We start from the raw sequence: 14,493 nt of genomic DNA, 5'->3' as shown, positions 1-14,493 counted from the left end.
CCTGTGTTTCAGTGCTGGGTTTTCTCCAAAAGCTAGCAGCTGCCTGATTAAAGCAGTGCCACCCCCAGAGGACTCGCATGTGCCCAGGGACTCGCATGTCCCCAGTCGCCTAAGAGATGGCTGGTCCTCTTGATGTCCCCACAGCCGATCCGATCCAGGGGAGGCTGGCAGAGACTGGTGTGGGGACGGTTTGGGCTGATCCAGCTGCTGTGCACACAGAGCGGAGGAAGGGGAAGGGAAGCGGGTTCAAGAAGAGCTTTATTGGGAGATCCTGGCCATAATAAGTAGGGGTTACACTGGGAAATGGTGGCGAGGGGCCAGGGGGTGGAGCCACGCAGTGGTCCTGTGGGGGCTGGAGCTGCCACCACTCCTCTGAGCGGGACATCCCCCTGCATCCCGTCTGTCCTGTCCTGCTCCTTCCTCCCAGCAGGGAATAACCTGGCAGAAATTGGGGCAGGGAGTGTTTTGGGGAGCAGTGTGGGACAGAGGGGGCTGGGAGGGCAAGGCTGTGGGTGCATCAGGGCTCAGCCGTCACTGCACGAGGGCCTGGACAATGTCCTTCACCAGCATGGTGCCAATAACCATCTTCTCGCTGTTGACAGTCAGCTGGGCCGCTGTGCCCTCCCGTCGCTCCAGGGTGATGAGCACCAGGCTCCCGCTTGTCACTGTCTTGGCCGCAAACCTGCCCACCAACAAACACAGGGCTTCAGGGCGAGCTGTCCCCCTGTCCCCCTCCTGTCCCCTGGGATGCTCTGGGGGAGACTGGGGAGGGCTTTGCCACCCACAGCCACCACTGCGTGGGTTCACGCGTCCTAAAGGAAGCCCTGAGCATCCCTGCTGTGATTCGTGTGGGAACAGAGAGGTGACAGTGCCTGCCTGGTCCTGGCATGGGGGTCTGGCTACCTGTACTCATTGTCAGCACCACAGGGCACGCGGCCCACGTTGGCAGCCGAGGTCACTTGTTGGACGATGGTGTGGTCACTCCGGCATTTCTCAGGCAGCGTCAGCTTCTCCGTGATCTCACTCATTCCCATCAGCTTCCCTGGAGCGGGAAGCAGAGGCACTTGCCCATCTCTGGCCATGCAGCCTGTGGCCATGTCCCTGCCTGGCCCCGTTTTGCTGTTCCCAGACCAAGCCCCTCCAGCCGCTGGCTCCCCATATCCAGGTCCCTGATGACATCCTGAGCTGGCTGCCCTACTTGCTCCTCTCTCCAGCCCAGCACAGATGGATTTGGGAAAATCCTTCTTCCACAACCCTTCCTGGGCTTGTCCCCACATCCCTGCCCAGTGGCAGCAGCCACGTCCATGGGGACAGGGCTCCTCTGGCCACCGGCAGCGATGGGGCCAGGTGCTGCAGGGCACAGCACCTACTGCTCAGTGCAGACCCCCAACCATGGGGCCAGAGTGGGGATTCTGCTGCTCCAGGAGCATGGGGACACTGGGCCAGGGTGTCCCCATCACTCACTGGACATGGTGCTGGGAGCACCAGGGGTGGCACGAGCCCTCCACACTGTGCGGGGACCCAGCAGTGCCACCCTGGCGCCAGGGTGGTCACCCCAACCCGCAGGCTGCAGGGTGTGGGAGGGGGGACGAGGAGAGCAGAGCTAGTCTAGGGGCCTGCCGAGTGGCCACTTACCCTCGCCCGGCCATGCGAGGTGCTCTAGGGCCATGGCAAGGACGGCAGAGGGGAAAAAATGAGGGGGTGAGCGTCGGTGCTGGGTGCCCACGTGCCACCCTGTCCCCATCCCTGTCCCCCACTCACCCTGCTCCTTCTTGAATTCGTTCTCGCTCATGAAGATGGGGGCCATGAGCTCCCCCACGGGAGGCTGGATGGAGACGTAGAAGTGGCGTGTGTGCGTGCTGGGGAGACAGGCGGGTGAGGGGGGCACATGCTCAAAATGTCTCCCCACTCCTTGTCCTGCTTCCCATCCCTGCCCTGGGCAGCGGCTGGCTGGAGGGAAACTGAGGCACAAAAGGCCTCAGAAGTTGGGGGAACCTGTCAGGCTGGACCTGGGGCTGCTTCCACCTCCTTGTCCCCTGCAGGGACCCCAGTGCCTGTCCTGCCGTCCCCTAACCACCCCATGCCTGTCCTGCTGTCCCCCCTCCTCTGGAAGGACCCTGGTGCCCATGCTGCTGTCCCCTGGACAGACCTTGTCCTACTGTCCCCTGAGGCCTCTCTTACTGTCCTCCATCCCCTACAAGGATGTTGGTGCCTGTCTGGCTGTCCCCAATGCCCTGGAGCACCCCATACACTGTTCTGCTGTCCCCTTGGGCACCCCATGCCCCGTCCTGCTGTCCCCTGTCCCCTGAGGTACCCCATGCCCTGTCCTGCTGTTCCCCTTCCCCTAGGGCAACCCATACCCTGTCCTGCTGTCCCCTGGGGCACCCCGTGCCCTGTCCTGCTGTCCCCTGGGATACCCCATGCCCTGTCTGGCTATCCCCTGTCCCCTGCTGCTGCACGTCCCTTGGTGGGATGTTGGTACCCATCCTACCTTCCCCATCCCTTGGAGCACGCATGCCCTGTCCCCATCCCCTGGAGCACCCAACAATGTCCCCTTCCCCTAGGACACCCGTCCCATCCTGCCCGGCGCTGGGCGCTCACCACAGCTGGAAGTTGGCTGCTTGGGTGGAGTCGCAGAAGTCGATGCCCATCACCACACTGGCCGTGTCCCCGGGCGCCAGGCGCTCTGAAACCACAGGGCTGCCACCGTGTCCCACGTCCCCTCCACCAGCCAACCCCTGTCCCCGTGTCCCACCCCAGCAGTGTGGCGGCCGTGCCGTGCCATACCAATCTCAGGGAACTCCTGGATCCTCATGCCGGAGAGCGGCTTGGGCTCGCTGACCCGCAGGCTCTTCACCTCGGCGTCGGTGTTGTTGGAGATCTGGATCTGGACAGCCACCATGTGGGGGTCCCCCGGGAAGGGCCGGCGGCTGAAGCAGTACTCGACCGAGAGCCCCTCTCCCGCCATGCGGTGCAGCAGCTCGTAGGTCCTCACTGCCCCAAACGCTGGGCTCAGCAGCTGTCAGGGACCGAGGGACAGGCATGGGACTGCCAGTCCCCATGGGTGGCAGGGGTCCCAGGAGCACCCCCCACCCCAATCCTGGGAAGGATGTTGGGGATACTTACAGCAGGTGCCAGGGAGGTGTCAGTGAGCATGAGGCCCTCCAGGTCAGTCACCAGGCTGGTGGAGACGATGCTGCTGGAGGGGACAGGCTGGGGAGGAGGGGGGGTGACTGCGGGGGTTGGGGAGGATAAGGGTTAACAGAGCTTTGATAAGCCACAGGCCCATGGGGACAGCCCTGGTGGCACAGCCCCATGGGGCAGCCGCATGGGGACGGCACTGGTGGCACAACCTCACAGCCTCAGCCACATGGGGACAATCCCATGGGCACAGCCCCACCAGGGACAGCTCTGCTGGCAGAGCTACCTTCCCCACAGCCATCCTCTGGGGACAAGGACCGCTCAACCCACCGGTCCCTGTCCCAGCTCAGCAGCCCCCAAAGGACCTGTGGGACCCTGACCCCACTGGGGCCTGTGCCTCAGTTTCCCCAGCGCCATCCCACCTGCCTTGGGCAGCCACTCACAGTCATCCAGGTCGAGCAGGGAGATCTCTTTGGGGCCGGCCTTGCTGCTGGGGGGCTGCAAGGGGGCAGAGAGATGGGAGGGGTGAATAGGGGGTCTGGGGGTCCCCATACTGCCCCCAGCCCGGCCTGGCTCTCACCACCTTCCTCTGCTTGGCCTCTGCCTCGGAGCCTGAGTCAGAGCCCGAGGAGCTGCTCTCGGAGGCGCTGGCCTCCTCTGACGAGGTCTCAGTGTGGCTCTTCTTCCCCTGCGACGCCTTCTTCTTCTTGGCCTTCTTCACCCCCTCCTCCTCTTCCTCTTCCTCACTGGGGCTGTGGGGAGACCCCAGCTCAGGGGGGACCAGGGTGGGGTACAAGCAGGGGCACCCCACTTTCCCAGGGGATACCTGTCTGCACTCCCTGGGACTGCCTTCCGGGAGCCTTCCTTCTCCTTTCTCTTCGTCCTCTTCTCCTCTTCCTCCTCCTTGTCCTCTGACTGCTCCCCGCTGCCTTCCTCCTCCTCTTCCTCCTCTTCCTCCTCCTCGCTGCCAGAGCTGGAGCTGCCAGAGCTGCTGCTGCTGCCACTCTCCTCACTGGCAGACTCGGGCTCTGCAGGGGGCACGGCTCAGCCCTGCTGCTGTGTCCCCCCGTGTCCCCCCAGCTCCCTGCTGTGTCCCACCACATTCCCCCGACCTCCCACTGCATCCCGGCATCCTTCCACTGCACCCCACTGCATCCACCCATCCTCTCACTGCACCCCTGCATCCTTCCACTGCATTCCACTGCATCCCCCCATCCTTCCACTGTATCCCCCCATCCTCTCACTGCATCCCTGCATCCTTCCACTGCATCCCACTGCATCCCCACATCCTCTCACTGCATCCCTGCATCCTTCCACTGCATCCCACTGCATCCCCACATCCTCTCACTGCATCCCCCTTTCCTTCCACTGCATCTGCACATCCTCCCACTGCATTCCACTGCATCCCCACACCTGCTGCTGCATCCTCACTACATCCTCCCACTGCATCCCTGTGTCCTCCTGCTGCATCCCTGCACCTTCTGCTGCCTTCCACTGCATCCTCCCACTGCATCCTTGCATCCTGCTGCACCTCTGCATTGTCCCGCTGCATCCCCACACCCGCTGCTGCATCCCCACTGCATCCTCCCACTGCATCTCTGTTTCCTCCTGCTGCATGCCTGCACCCTCTGCTGCCTCCTGCTGCATCTCCATATCCTCCCACTGCATCCCACTGTATCCCTGCATCCCTCCACTGCATCCCCACATCTTCCTACTGCATCCCGCTGTGTCCCCACAAACCCCCACCAGATCGCACCATGTCCCTTGCCACGTCCCCACCACGATGAGATGTCCCCACTGCAGTGTCCCCTGCCTGATGCTGCACCATTGTGGCACCTGCCTGATGCCCCACCATGGCATCCCTTGCCTAATGCCCCACTGTGGTGGCTCTTGCCCCATATCCCACTGTGGTGGCTTCTGTCCCATGCCCCACCATGGTGGCACCTGCCTGATGTCCCTTGCCACAGTGACCTCTGCCCAATACCCCACCACACCCCATGCCCTGCTGTGCCACCGGGTCCTCACCACTGTCTGCTGACTCCGTGGGCCCTGACTCGCCCTCTGAGTCGGAGTAGAAAGGTTTCTCCACCTTCTCCTTCCTCTTCTCCCGGCTGGTGCACTTGGTCCACTCAGGAACCTGCCAGCACAGGGTTGATGGAGTGGGGCCATCGCCCATGTGTGGGGGGCTCAAATGGCAGCCCTCACCCCCACTCCTGTCCCCAGGTCGGTGTGTGGGCACCGGAGAGGGGACATGGGGCAGCTGAGCAGCATCTGGGCACCTTCTGGGGCTCTCCCAAGACCTCAAGAAGAAGCCCCCATCTTGGTCCCCCCATGCACCCCAGCACCCTGCGGTGCTCTACGTACCTCCACGTTCCTCACGGAGGGGTCAGGGGCCTCGTCTGGCCAGTCGGGCAGCTCCTGGTAGCCCACAGCCTTGGCATTGAGGAGGTGGGACAGGGAGCCCAGCTGGAAATGGTCCCGATCTACAGCAGGGTGAGAGGTGGCAGCAGCTCGGGGACAGCCATGCGGCACCATGGTGATAGCTGGCTCCGTGTTCCCATACCCTGTGACCAGGGGTGGGTACCTTTGAAGGAGGACTCCAAGATGGGAGCAGGCTTTTGAGCCAGGAAGAGCTTCTTGGCGTACTTGTTGAGAGCCCCGCTCTTCTCGGTGGGCACGATGAGCTGGCGGATGAAGCGAGCCCGGTCGCGGATGTCGTAATTCTGGTCGTACTTGGCCAAGTTGAGGACGTACTGGGTCAGCAGCTTGCTCTGTGCCAGGGGACACGCTCAGGGCCAGCCTCTCCCTCCCTGGTGGGGAAACTGAGGCACGCCTTGGGGCTGCATCCCTAGTACCTGCTTGGAGTTGGTCAGGTAGAGCTTAGCAGCCAGGTTGATGACCTGCAGCTTGACGATGTCCTCTTCGTTGGTGAAGGACTTGGCCATCTTGCGCAGCACATCGGGCGCGATCTTGGGCACATGCTCGCAGTACTCGCCGATGAGCCACAAGATGCTGGCCCGTGCCATTGGCACCTGCAAAATGTCCCCGGGCACGTGGCACCACTGCTGCTCCCCAGGTCCTGCGGGCCACGCAACGCCCCGACCCACCTGGATGTTGTCGGTGAGCTTGGCCATGTGCTTGATGATCTCACTGTGTTGGGCTGGCTGCATCTGCAGCAGCTTTTTGATGACCACCACAGATTCAGCCACCACCAGCTCTGTGGGCAGAGACCTGGCCTCAGTGGGGTCCTGCCCTGAAACCAATGGAGCCCCTGTTTCACCCCTACCACATGCACTCACCATCCCGGTTGGAGAGGAGCTGGACCAGGCCATTGAGGCAGGTGTCCCGAACCTTCCCGATGTTGGTGGCACAGCGCCCAATGGCTTGGATGGTGGCTGCCACGAAGTCCTTGTCCATGCTGCGGATGTACGTCTGCGCAGGCATGGGGGGGGGGCACGCAACATGTCACCCACATATCAGTGCTGGGCATCTCTCCATGTGGTAGTCACACATTGGGGGTCTTTGGAGCCACCCATGGTGTTGACATGGCTTCAGTCCACCCCTCCTGGTGGGGTTCTCCTCTGTCCCCTCCATGGTGGTGTTTTGGCCCACAGACCCATGTCAGGGTGGTACCCTGTTGGCCTCAGTATTACTATGGCATACCTGGAACTCCCGCAGGATGGTGGAGATGTTTGTCTCATTAGCCAGGTTGGTGAGGACCTCCAGCTGCGGGAAGGAGGCAGAGATGGGCAGCACAAGGGCACAGTGCTGGGGCACTGTGTCCTTGCTGTCCTCCTGTTCCCAGGGCATGGAGGACAGCTGCCCCACAGAGAAGGCACCATGAAGCCCCAAAGCCACCAGTGATGGGTCCTACCAATCATTTTCAGCTCACCTTGAGGATCTTGATCTGCGTGGGGTCCGTGGAGCGGATGTAGAAGCTTTTCAGGTAGGGCTCAAACATCCCCTGTGTGCAGAACAAGTGGCATTAGTGCCATCCCTGTCTGCCCCCTCACCGAGGCCACCACAGGCAGCTGGCCAGCCATCACTCCACTTCAGAGTCAACAGGGCCAACTCCTTCCACACTGAGTCCAAGACTCACCCGCCTTTTGATGGACATGGTGGCAACATTCTGCAGCACGACGTACTGCACCTCGCTGTGGGGACAAACAGGGACCACCATCAGTGGGGCAGGGCCAGAAGCCCGCAGCATATCCCCATGAAGACTGGGCAGAACCCACCACCAGGCTGGTGGCATCATGATGCCGCCACTCCATGTCTGGGCTGGGCCAGGCCAAAAAGCCCTCGTTTTGGCAATCTGCCCCAACCCAATGTCCCTGCGGGATCTCTCCCAGGGTCTTGGGGCTCCCCATGGGTCCCACCAGTGGGGGTGGGAGGGTACGGGACCACTACTGCCTGGGTGCAGCAGACCTGTGACTCCGCAGGAGCCGCACCAGCGCCTTGGCGATGACGCCAACCTCTGCCTTGGGTGCCAGGTGGAAGTAGAGCTGTGCCACAGCCATCACGACCTGTGGGGAGACACCCTAGTGTCACCTGGGGAGCACAGGAACACCCCAGGGGCTGGCTGTGTTAGGGTTAGGGTTAGGGCTGGGGGCTCACCGCAGCATTGCGGCTCTGCAGCAGGGGCTTGGTGTTGCGCAGGAGCAAGCGGTGGTCGGGGTCCATGACATAGGGCTTGCGCTTGGCCAGCGAGGCTGCCTCTGCCTTGGCGTCCTTGGTGTCCTCCTCCTCGGAGCCATAGAAAGCCTTCTCGGCGCTCTCCTCCAGCAAGGACTCCTGATGGTAGGTGGGACGCCTTGCACCCCTCAACAGCACCCTCCTTCATCCCACCTCTCCAGCACAAACCAGGGCTCCCGGGGAACCCCAAAGCTCCCACACTCACGTTCTGGTTGGGGCTGAGGAACTGGGTGCGTGCATAGCGGGTCAGCATGTTGATGATGACCACCTGCCCCCACTCTTCCACATCGATGAGCAGGTTGCAGAGCTTGCGGTAATTCTTGTGGATGAGGTCGATGCGCTCTGGGCAGACCTCCTCAAATGCCATCACCACGCTGCCAGCCACCAGCTGGGGAGGGAAAGCCGGGGGTGACTCACCGAGATGGTGGCATCTCTATCATGATGCCAGCTTGATGAGGATGGTGGCATCCCTATGAGGATGCAGGCTCAGTAGAGATGTCTGTGTCCCTGCAAGGCTGATGGATCAGTGGGCACGGTGGCATCCCCATGAGGATGTTGGGTTGGCAGGGATGGCTGTATCCCTACAAGGTTGCCAGCTTGGTGGGGACAGTGACTTCCCTGTGAGGATGCTGGTTTGTTGGGGATGGTGGCTTCCTCATGGAGATGCTGGCTTTGTGGAGATGGTGGCATCCCCATGAGGATGTTGGCTTGTTGGGGACAGCAGCATCCCTACAAGGATGCCAGCTCTGGAGGGACGGCTGCATCCCCGTGAGAATGCCAAGTTGGTGGAGATGTCTGCCTTCCCACAAGGATGCTGGATCAGTGGGGACAGCAAGGATGCCTGCATGCCCACGAGGACACCACTTTGGTGGGGACGTCTGCATCCCCATGTAGACAGCAGGTCAGCCCGGATGGTGATGTCCCCAGATTTAGGGCCAGGGGAGACATGACACCCTGCTCACCGTGGTCTTGTCCGCCAGGAGCTTCTCAATGACTTCGATAAGCTGGTCCTTCTGGTCTGAGTCAAGGCTGTGAGGGAAGAGCAGGACAGGTGTGGCTGGACCACCCCCTCCCCCATCCCTGCCTGTCCCTGCCTGCACCAAGCAGCTGAGACCCCAGCACTGCACCCTTATTGGTACCCCCAAAATTTAGCAGCCGACCTCCCCCCCCCCATTACCTGTACAGCTTGGGGATGGCGTGGGCGGCTGTCTTGCGCACGTATGGGGACATGTCTGAGGCGGCCTCCTTGATGGCCAGCATCATGATGGGCACAATGATGGGCACGCGGATGCTGGAGAGGACCCGCAGGGCGCTGGCGCGGATCAGCTGGTTGGGGTCCTGTGGAGATATGGAAGGTGCTGCAGCATGGTAGGGGGGGACTTGCTGCCCTCCCCGACCCACCTCCCGGGTCCCCAAACCAGCCCACCTTGAGTCCTCGCTGGAAGGTGGAGATGGAGAGCAGGGCCAGATCCTGCTGCTCCTCTGCATAGCGCACCAGGTAGACGTATACCAGCTTCTTCACCTGCAGGGTGAAGATGGTGGGGCCACCTCAGAGCCCCCCAAAACCCAGCCCATCCCCAAAACTCTACTGTGGGGGAGGCACCAGACCCTGGGTGCATCCATGGGTGCCACCAGGGCTGCCCAAGACCTTCCTCACCTCAATGTTCTTGCAGGCAACATTTTTCACCACAGCTGGGAAGAGGTCGGAGGCATTTTTTCCCCGGGCGATCATCTAGGGGGGAAAGGAGCGGTGTGACACCGGACAGCTGGCATGGCATGGCACGGCATGGCACGGCATGGCACAGCATGGCACAGCACTGCAGCAGCAGTGGTCACCACCAGTGGCAGCAACACCCACCGCCACGATCCTCTTCATGGCCTCCAGCTTGAGCGAATCCTTGTTGCTATCGAGCATCTCCTTGAGGTCATCGTGCCTGCACCGCACCAGGGGAAAAAGAATAATCCCATTTTCCATTTTTAGCCAGTTTTAGTCTTTTGGGTTTTTTTTTGCTCCCAGCCTGCCATCAGGCTGGCAACCCGACCCTTCGCTGTGCAATATTTATGGGGACAGGAGTTGGGTTACAGCCAGGAGAAAGAGGAACCCGAGGCACTGGTGTGGCGCTGGCACCCAGCTCTGTCCCCATCTCGTGTGCTGGGACAAGGACCCTGTCCCAGCCCAGCTGTGGTTGTCACCCTAGGATGTCCCCAAATCACTTCCCAGTGAGCAGGTACCCATCACTGGCTCCATCCCAGCCACCAGCCCTGCTTGGCTGTGTCCTTTGTCCCCTCATGGGCGCAGTGGCATGGATGTACCAGTGCACCCCAATGCAGAGCCTGTCCCCAATCCCCTCCCTGGGCTGGAAGAATGCCACCAGCCTTTTATAAGGCTGGCTGTCACCAGTGTCCTCTTTTCTAAGGGACATCCATCCCCACCAAAATGGGGAGACCTGCAGGGCCACAGCAGCTGGGGGTGGCACCTATGGGATGACGCTCGGCCAGAGCCACAGTCGCCAGAGGGTCCTGGGGAATCTCCTTGGAGGGGTCTTACCGCAGCGGTGGCCCAGTGCCGGTGGCCACTGCAGGCTTGGTGCCAGCGAGTGGCCGTAGCTCATCAGCTTGCAGGGCGCTGTAGCAGGCAGGCTGTCCGGCCTCAGTGGCCAGCACCGGGCTCGTCACCTCCTCAGCCATGTCACCACCCACCGGTGTTTTTGGCTGCCCGGCCGGACCCACCAGTAGCTGCTGCAGCAACTTCTGCACTGGTGGCAGGGACAGCATGGCTTCAGCCGGGGGTGGTGGCCCTGAGGATGGTGGCAGGGCTGTGGCCCTGCTCTTACTACCCACACCGCCGGCTGAAACCTGATGCTGGGGCTGGGGTTGGGTTGCAGCTGCGATTGCGATGCCCGTGACGCCCTTCCTGGTGGACAAAGCCACCCCAGGGTGTCACGTCCCAAGAGACACCCATCCTGCAGCGGTGGCTTGGGGACATGGCAGGGAGCTCCTTCCCTGGATGCTTTGATTGGCTCAGTCCTGGCCAGGGTCCCCACATTGTGATGGAACACCCATCTGGGTGGTGGGGGTGGGACATCTGTGGGTGTCCCACCTGGGTGGTGGGGTGGCATTTCTCTTGCCCTGTGTGCTATCCTAGCTCATGGGGACAGTGACAGATCTGGTGTGGCCACAAGGGGATGGGCTTTGGGGAAGGGCAGCACGCAGGTGATGGGGACACTGTCAGGGAGTCAAGGATGGGGGGGACACTGCCAGAGCAGGGGACACTGCCAGTGGGGGTCGGGTTCAGGGCACACTGCCAGACTTGGGGACAGGGGAACACTGCCATGCTGGGGGACACTGCCAGAGGCTCATGGAAATGGGGACCCTGTGAGATGAGGACACTGCCAGCAGGTCATGGACTGGGACACTACCAGACTGGGGTGTCAGGGGAGTCAGGGGGAGAGGAAACTTCCAGATGGGGTGACACCGCCAGCTTGGGGTGCAGTCCCCCAGCAGGGTAGGGATGAGGGGACATATCCAGCTCAAGGATACTGTCTGCAGGTCAAGACTGGATGTCACTGCCAGATTGGGGGACACTGCCAGACTGGGGGTCACAGCCAGGGGTAGGGAGCATGATGCTACCAGACGGGGGTACACTGCTGGGACACCAGGGAGTTGGGGGACACTGCCAGAGTAGGGGACGATGGCAGAGGATCAGGGAAGGGGGGCCAATGTGAGATGGGAACACTGGCAGCAGGACACACCCAGAGTGGGAAGAACTGCCAGGAGGTCAGAGAGGGGAGGACCTGGCCAGGCTGGGGAACAGGGATTTGGGGACACTGCCAGACGGGGACACTGATGGCAGGTCAGGGCTGGAGGGACACTGCCAGATGGGGGGACACTGCCAGTGGGGGTCAGAGGACATTGCCAGCCTTGGGGACAGGGGAACCCTGCCACGCTGAGGGACACTGCTGGGAGCATTCAGGGTTGGGGGACACTGCCAGGGGTAGGGGGGATGCCACGGCCAGACAGGGGGACACTGCTGTGGCATTGGAGAGGGGTCTAGGGATGGGGGATACTGCCTGAATGGGGGACGCTGTCAGGGAGTCAGGGAGGGGACCACACTGCCAGACTGGGGACACAGCCAGCAGGTCATGGTGGGGGATACATCCAGAGTGATGGACACTGCCAGGGCTGGGGGGACAAAGGGACCCCTAGGTTCCTGCAGCTCCAGGGAACCCCCCCACCTTCCTCTGCATCCCTGTCCCCCACCCCCAGCAGCCTGCCCTGCACATGGGTGACATTTCTCAGCCACCCCCCGCGCTGGGGACCTCGTGGGGGGGGGGTGGTGGTGGTGATGCCGTCACCCGGGGATCCCCGCGAGAGCCGCGGGAGACAGCGGAGACCGGGGCGGGGTGGGGGAGGACACCGTGCTCGAGGTCCCCCCCGCCCAGGGGTTGAGGGTGCAGTGGGGGGTCCCCGCGCATCATCCCCCCCCCCGCCACAGCGGCTCCAAAACCCCGCGGTTTTCCCCCAAAACCTTGCCCGGCCTTTGCAACCTGCAGTGGCGGCGGCGTGACCGCGTCCCCTCTCCCCATCCTTGTCCCCATCCTCATCCTCATCCCGTCCCCACCCCGGGGGACCGTGGCCAGTCCCCATCGGGTACCGCTGGGGATGGCGGCCACGGCCCGCGGCGGCGGCCACCCGGCCAGGCTCCGCCGTTGTCCCCTGTCCCCTCCCTCTCCGCGTTGTCCCCACCTCTTGTAGTCGGAGGAGAAGATGCCGCCGCTGGCGGGGTCGTGGCCGTATTCGGGCTCCCCCAGGCTGGAGGACCCCCCCTTCTCCTCCCCGTAGGCCGGGCTGGCGGCCATGGCGGCGGGATGCGGGCGGGATGCGGCGGTTGGGACGCCGGGACTGATGTCAGCGCCGGGCGGGGGGGGGGGAGCCCGCCCCGCCACCCCCCCGCTCCAGGGACGTGTGGTTCAAGGGCGGCGACAGCCCCGCCACCCCCCGCTCCGGGGATGCGGGTTTCAGGGGGGCAGCGCCTGGGTGGTTCGGCCCCTCCCTAAACTGGGGGGAGGGGGAGAGAATGGGGGACTTTGCCACCCCCAAAAAGTGTCCCCAGCCCTGCACAACCCCACACCCCCACCCGCACAGGTTTGGGTGCCGGTCAGCAATAAAACGGGCGTAATTCGGGATGTTAATAGTAGTTTGGGACATAATTACATAGTACAGATGATATAGCTCATATATTATACATCGTAATAGGTTATATAATTATACATATTTACATTATATTAAATCATATTATATCATATAGATTACCTTATATTATCATGGAGATGTATGTATAATGTATATTATACATAATACATTATATAGTATATATTATATACTATGTATTACATGCTACATACTATATTCTATACACCATATATTAATTACATGTTATATATTACATTACAATATATTACAAATTATATTAATTTTATGGTATCATATATATTCTATATTCAATCACACTGTATTATACATAATTGATAGTCCATTCTACATTATATATTCTATGCCATATGTTATATATTATTATATGTTATAGTTCATTATTTCATGTTGTGGTTTATATTAATTATATTCTATTCTACAGTATATGCCCCGTGACCATCAGATGGTGGAGTCCAAGATCCTTAGGGCACCACAGAGGGCACATGGCAAGCTCACCCTGGACTTCAGGAGAGCAGACTTTGGCCTCTTCAGGGATCTGCTTTCCAGAGTCTTGTGGGATAAAGCCCCGGAGGGAAGAACGGCCCAAGGAAGCTGGTTGATCTTCAAGGATCACCTCCTCCCAGCTCAGGAGCAATGCATTGCAACAAGGAGGAAGTTGGGCAAAAACGCCAGGAAACCTGCATGGAACAAGGAGCTGCTGGAGAAACTCAGACTCAAAAAGGAAGCCTGCAGAGTGTGGGCGTAAGGCCAGGTAGGGAGGAATACAGAGAAATTGTCTGAGCAGCCCGCAGTTAGAAAAGCTAAAGCACTGGTAGACTTAAATCTGGCCAGGGACATCAAGGGCAACAAGAAAAGCTTCTATAGGTAATATGTTGGTGATAAAAGGAAGACTAGGCAAAATGTGGATGCTCTCCAGAAGGAAAAGGGAGACCTGATCACCTGGGATATGGAGAAGGCTGAGGTTCTCAGCGACTTTTTTTGCCTCAATCTTCACCAGCAATTGCTCCAGCCACAACGTCCAAGTGGCAGAAGGCAAAGGTGGGGACTGTTGAAGCATTGGAAGAGGCTGCCCAGGGAAGTGGTGGAGTCCCTGCCCCTGGAGGTATTTAAAAGATGGGTAGATGTGGTGCTGAGGGAGATGGTTTAGTGGTAACTTGGCGGTGCTGGGTTAACGGTTGGAGTCAATGATCTGTCCTGGTTTGAGGTAAAAGAGGACCAATTTCCTGTTCAGTAATTTGACTTTGCAGCTAAGGCTCTTCTAACTAACTGAACTCTGTAATTAACAGCGTATTGTGCAGACACTGTTTGCTCCCAGAGTGGTAAGACCTGTGTTTGTAGTTAATGCCAAGGAATGGGATCCAGAGAGGCTCTTGCTTATACTTACTGCTATAACAACCAAGGCCAGCTCACTTTGTTATTTGCCCCATTGGAGGGTGGGAAGCA

General features: G+C 60.5%; 1 protein-coding gene across 7 annotated transcripts; it reads right to left on the bottom strand.

The window, feature by feature from the left end:
- Nucleotides 1–240: 240 nt before the first annotated feature.
- On the bottom strand, nt 241–12,695 carry AP3B2 (adaptor related protein complex 3 subunit beta 2). Of its 7 annotated transcripts, none has more exons than XM_074155487.1 (28): nt 12,583–12,695; nt 9,695–9,770; nt 9,494–9,568; nt 9,263–9,358; nt 9,014–9,174; nt 8,799–8,865; nt 8,042–8,224; nt 7,759–7,935; nt 7,570–7,667; nt 7,241–7,295; nt 7,034–7,105; nt 6,805–6,867; nt 6,441–6,573; nt 6,249–6,358; nt 5,997–6,173; nt 5,726–5,912; nt 5,479–5,624; nt 5,421–5,441; nt 5,167–5,278; nt 3,988–4,169; nt 3,722–3,808; nt 3,585–3,639; nt 3,127–3,233; nt 2,788–3,019; nt 2,602–2,686; nt 1,762–1,859; nt 904–1,042; nt 241–682 (listed from the first exon to the last, which is right to left on the bottom strand). In XM_074155487.1, the coding sequence occupies exons 1-28, from the start codon at nt 12,693–12,695 to the stop codon at nt 532–534; spliced, it is 3,258 nt and encodes a 1,085-aa protein (XP_074011588.1). In that variant the 3' UTR covers nt 241–531. The 7 variants fall into 7 exon arrangements, with proteins under 7 accessions (XP_074011588.1, XP_074011584.1, XP_074011586.1 ...); XM_074155483.1 differs by lacking the exon at nt 5,421–5,441 and adding an exon at nt 1,636–1,659 and having other exon boundaries at nt 3,722–3,893; nt 3,968–4,169; nt 5,506–5,624; XM_074155485.1 differs by lacking the exon at nt 5,421–5,441 and adding an exon at nt 1,636–1,659 and having other exon boundaries at nt 3,722–3,887; nt 3,968–4,169; nt 5,506–5,624.
- Nucleotides 12,696–14,493: the final 1,798 nt, after the last annotated feature.

This window comes from Numenius arquata, chromosome 11 (genome assembly GCF_964106895.1).
Source record: "Numenius arquata chromosome 11, bNumArq3.hap1.1, whole genome shotgun sequence".
NCBI lineage: Eukaryota > Metazoa > Chordata > Aves > Charadriiformes > Scolopacidae > Numenius > Numenius arquata.
The sequence above is the reverse complement of the archived record's forward strand: the minus strand, read 5'-3'. Positions and strand labels throughout refer to the sequence as shown.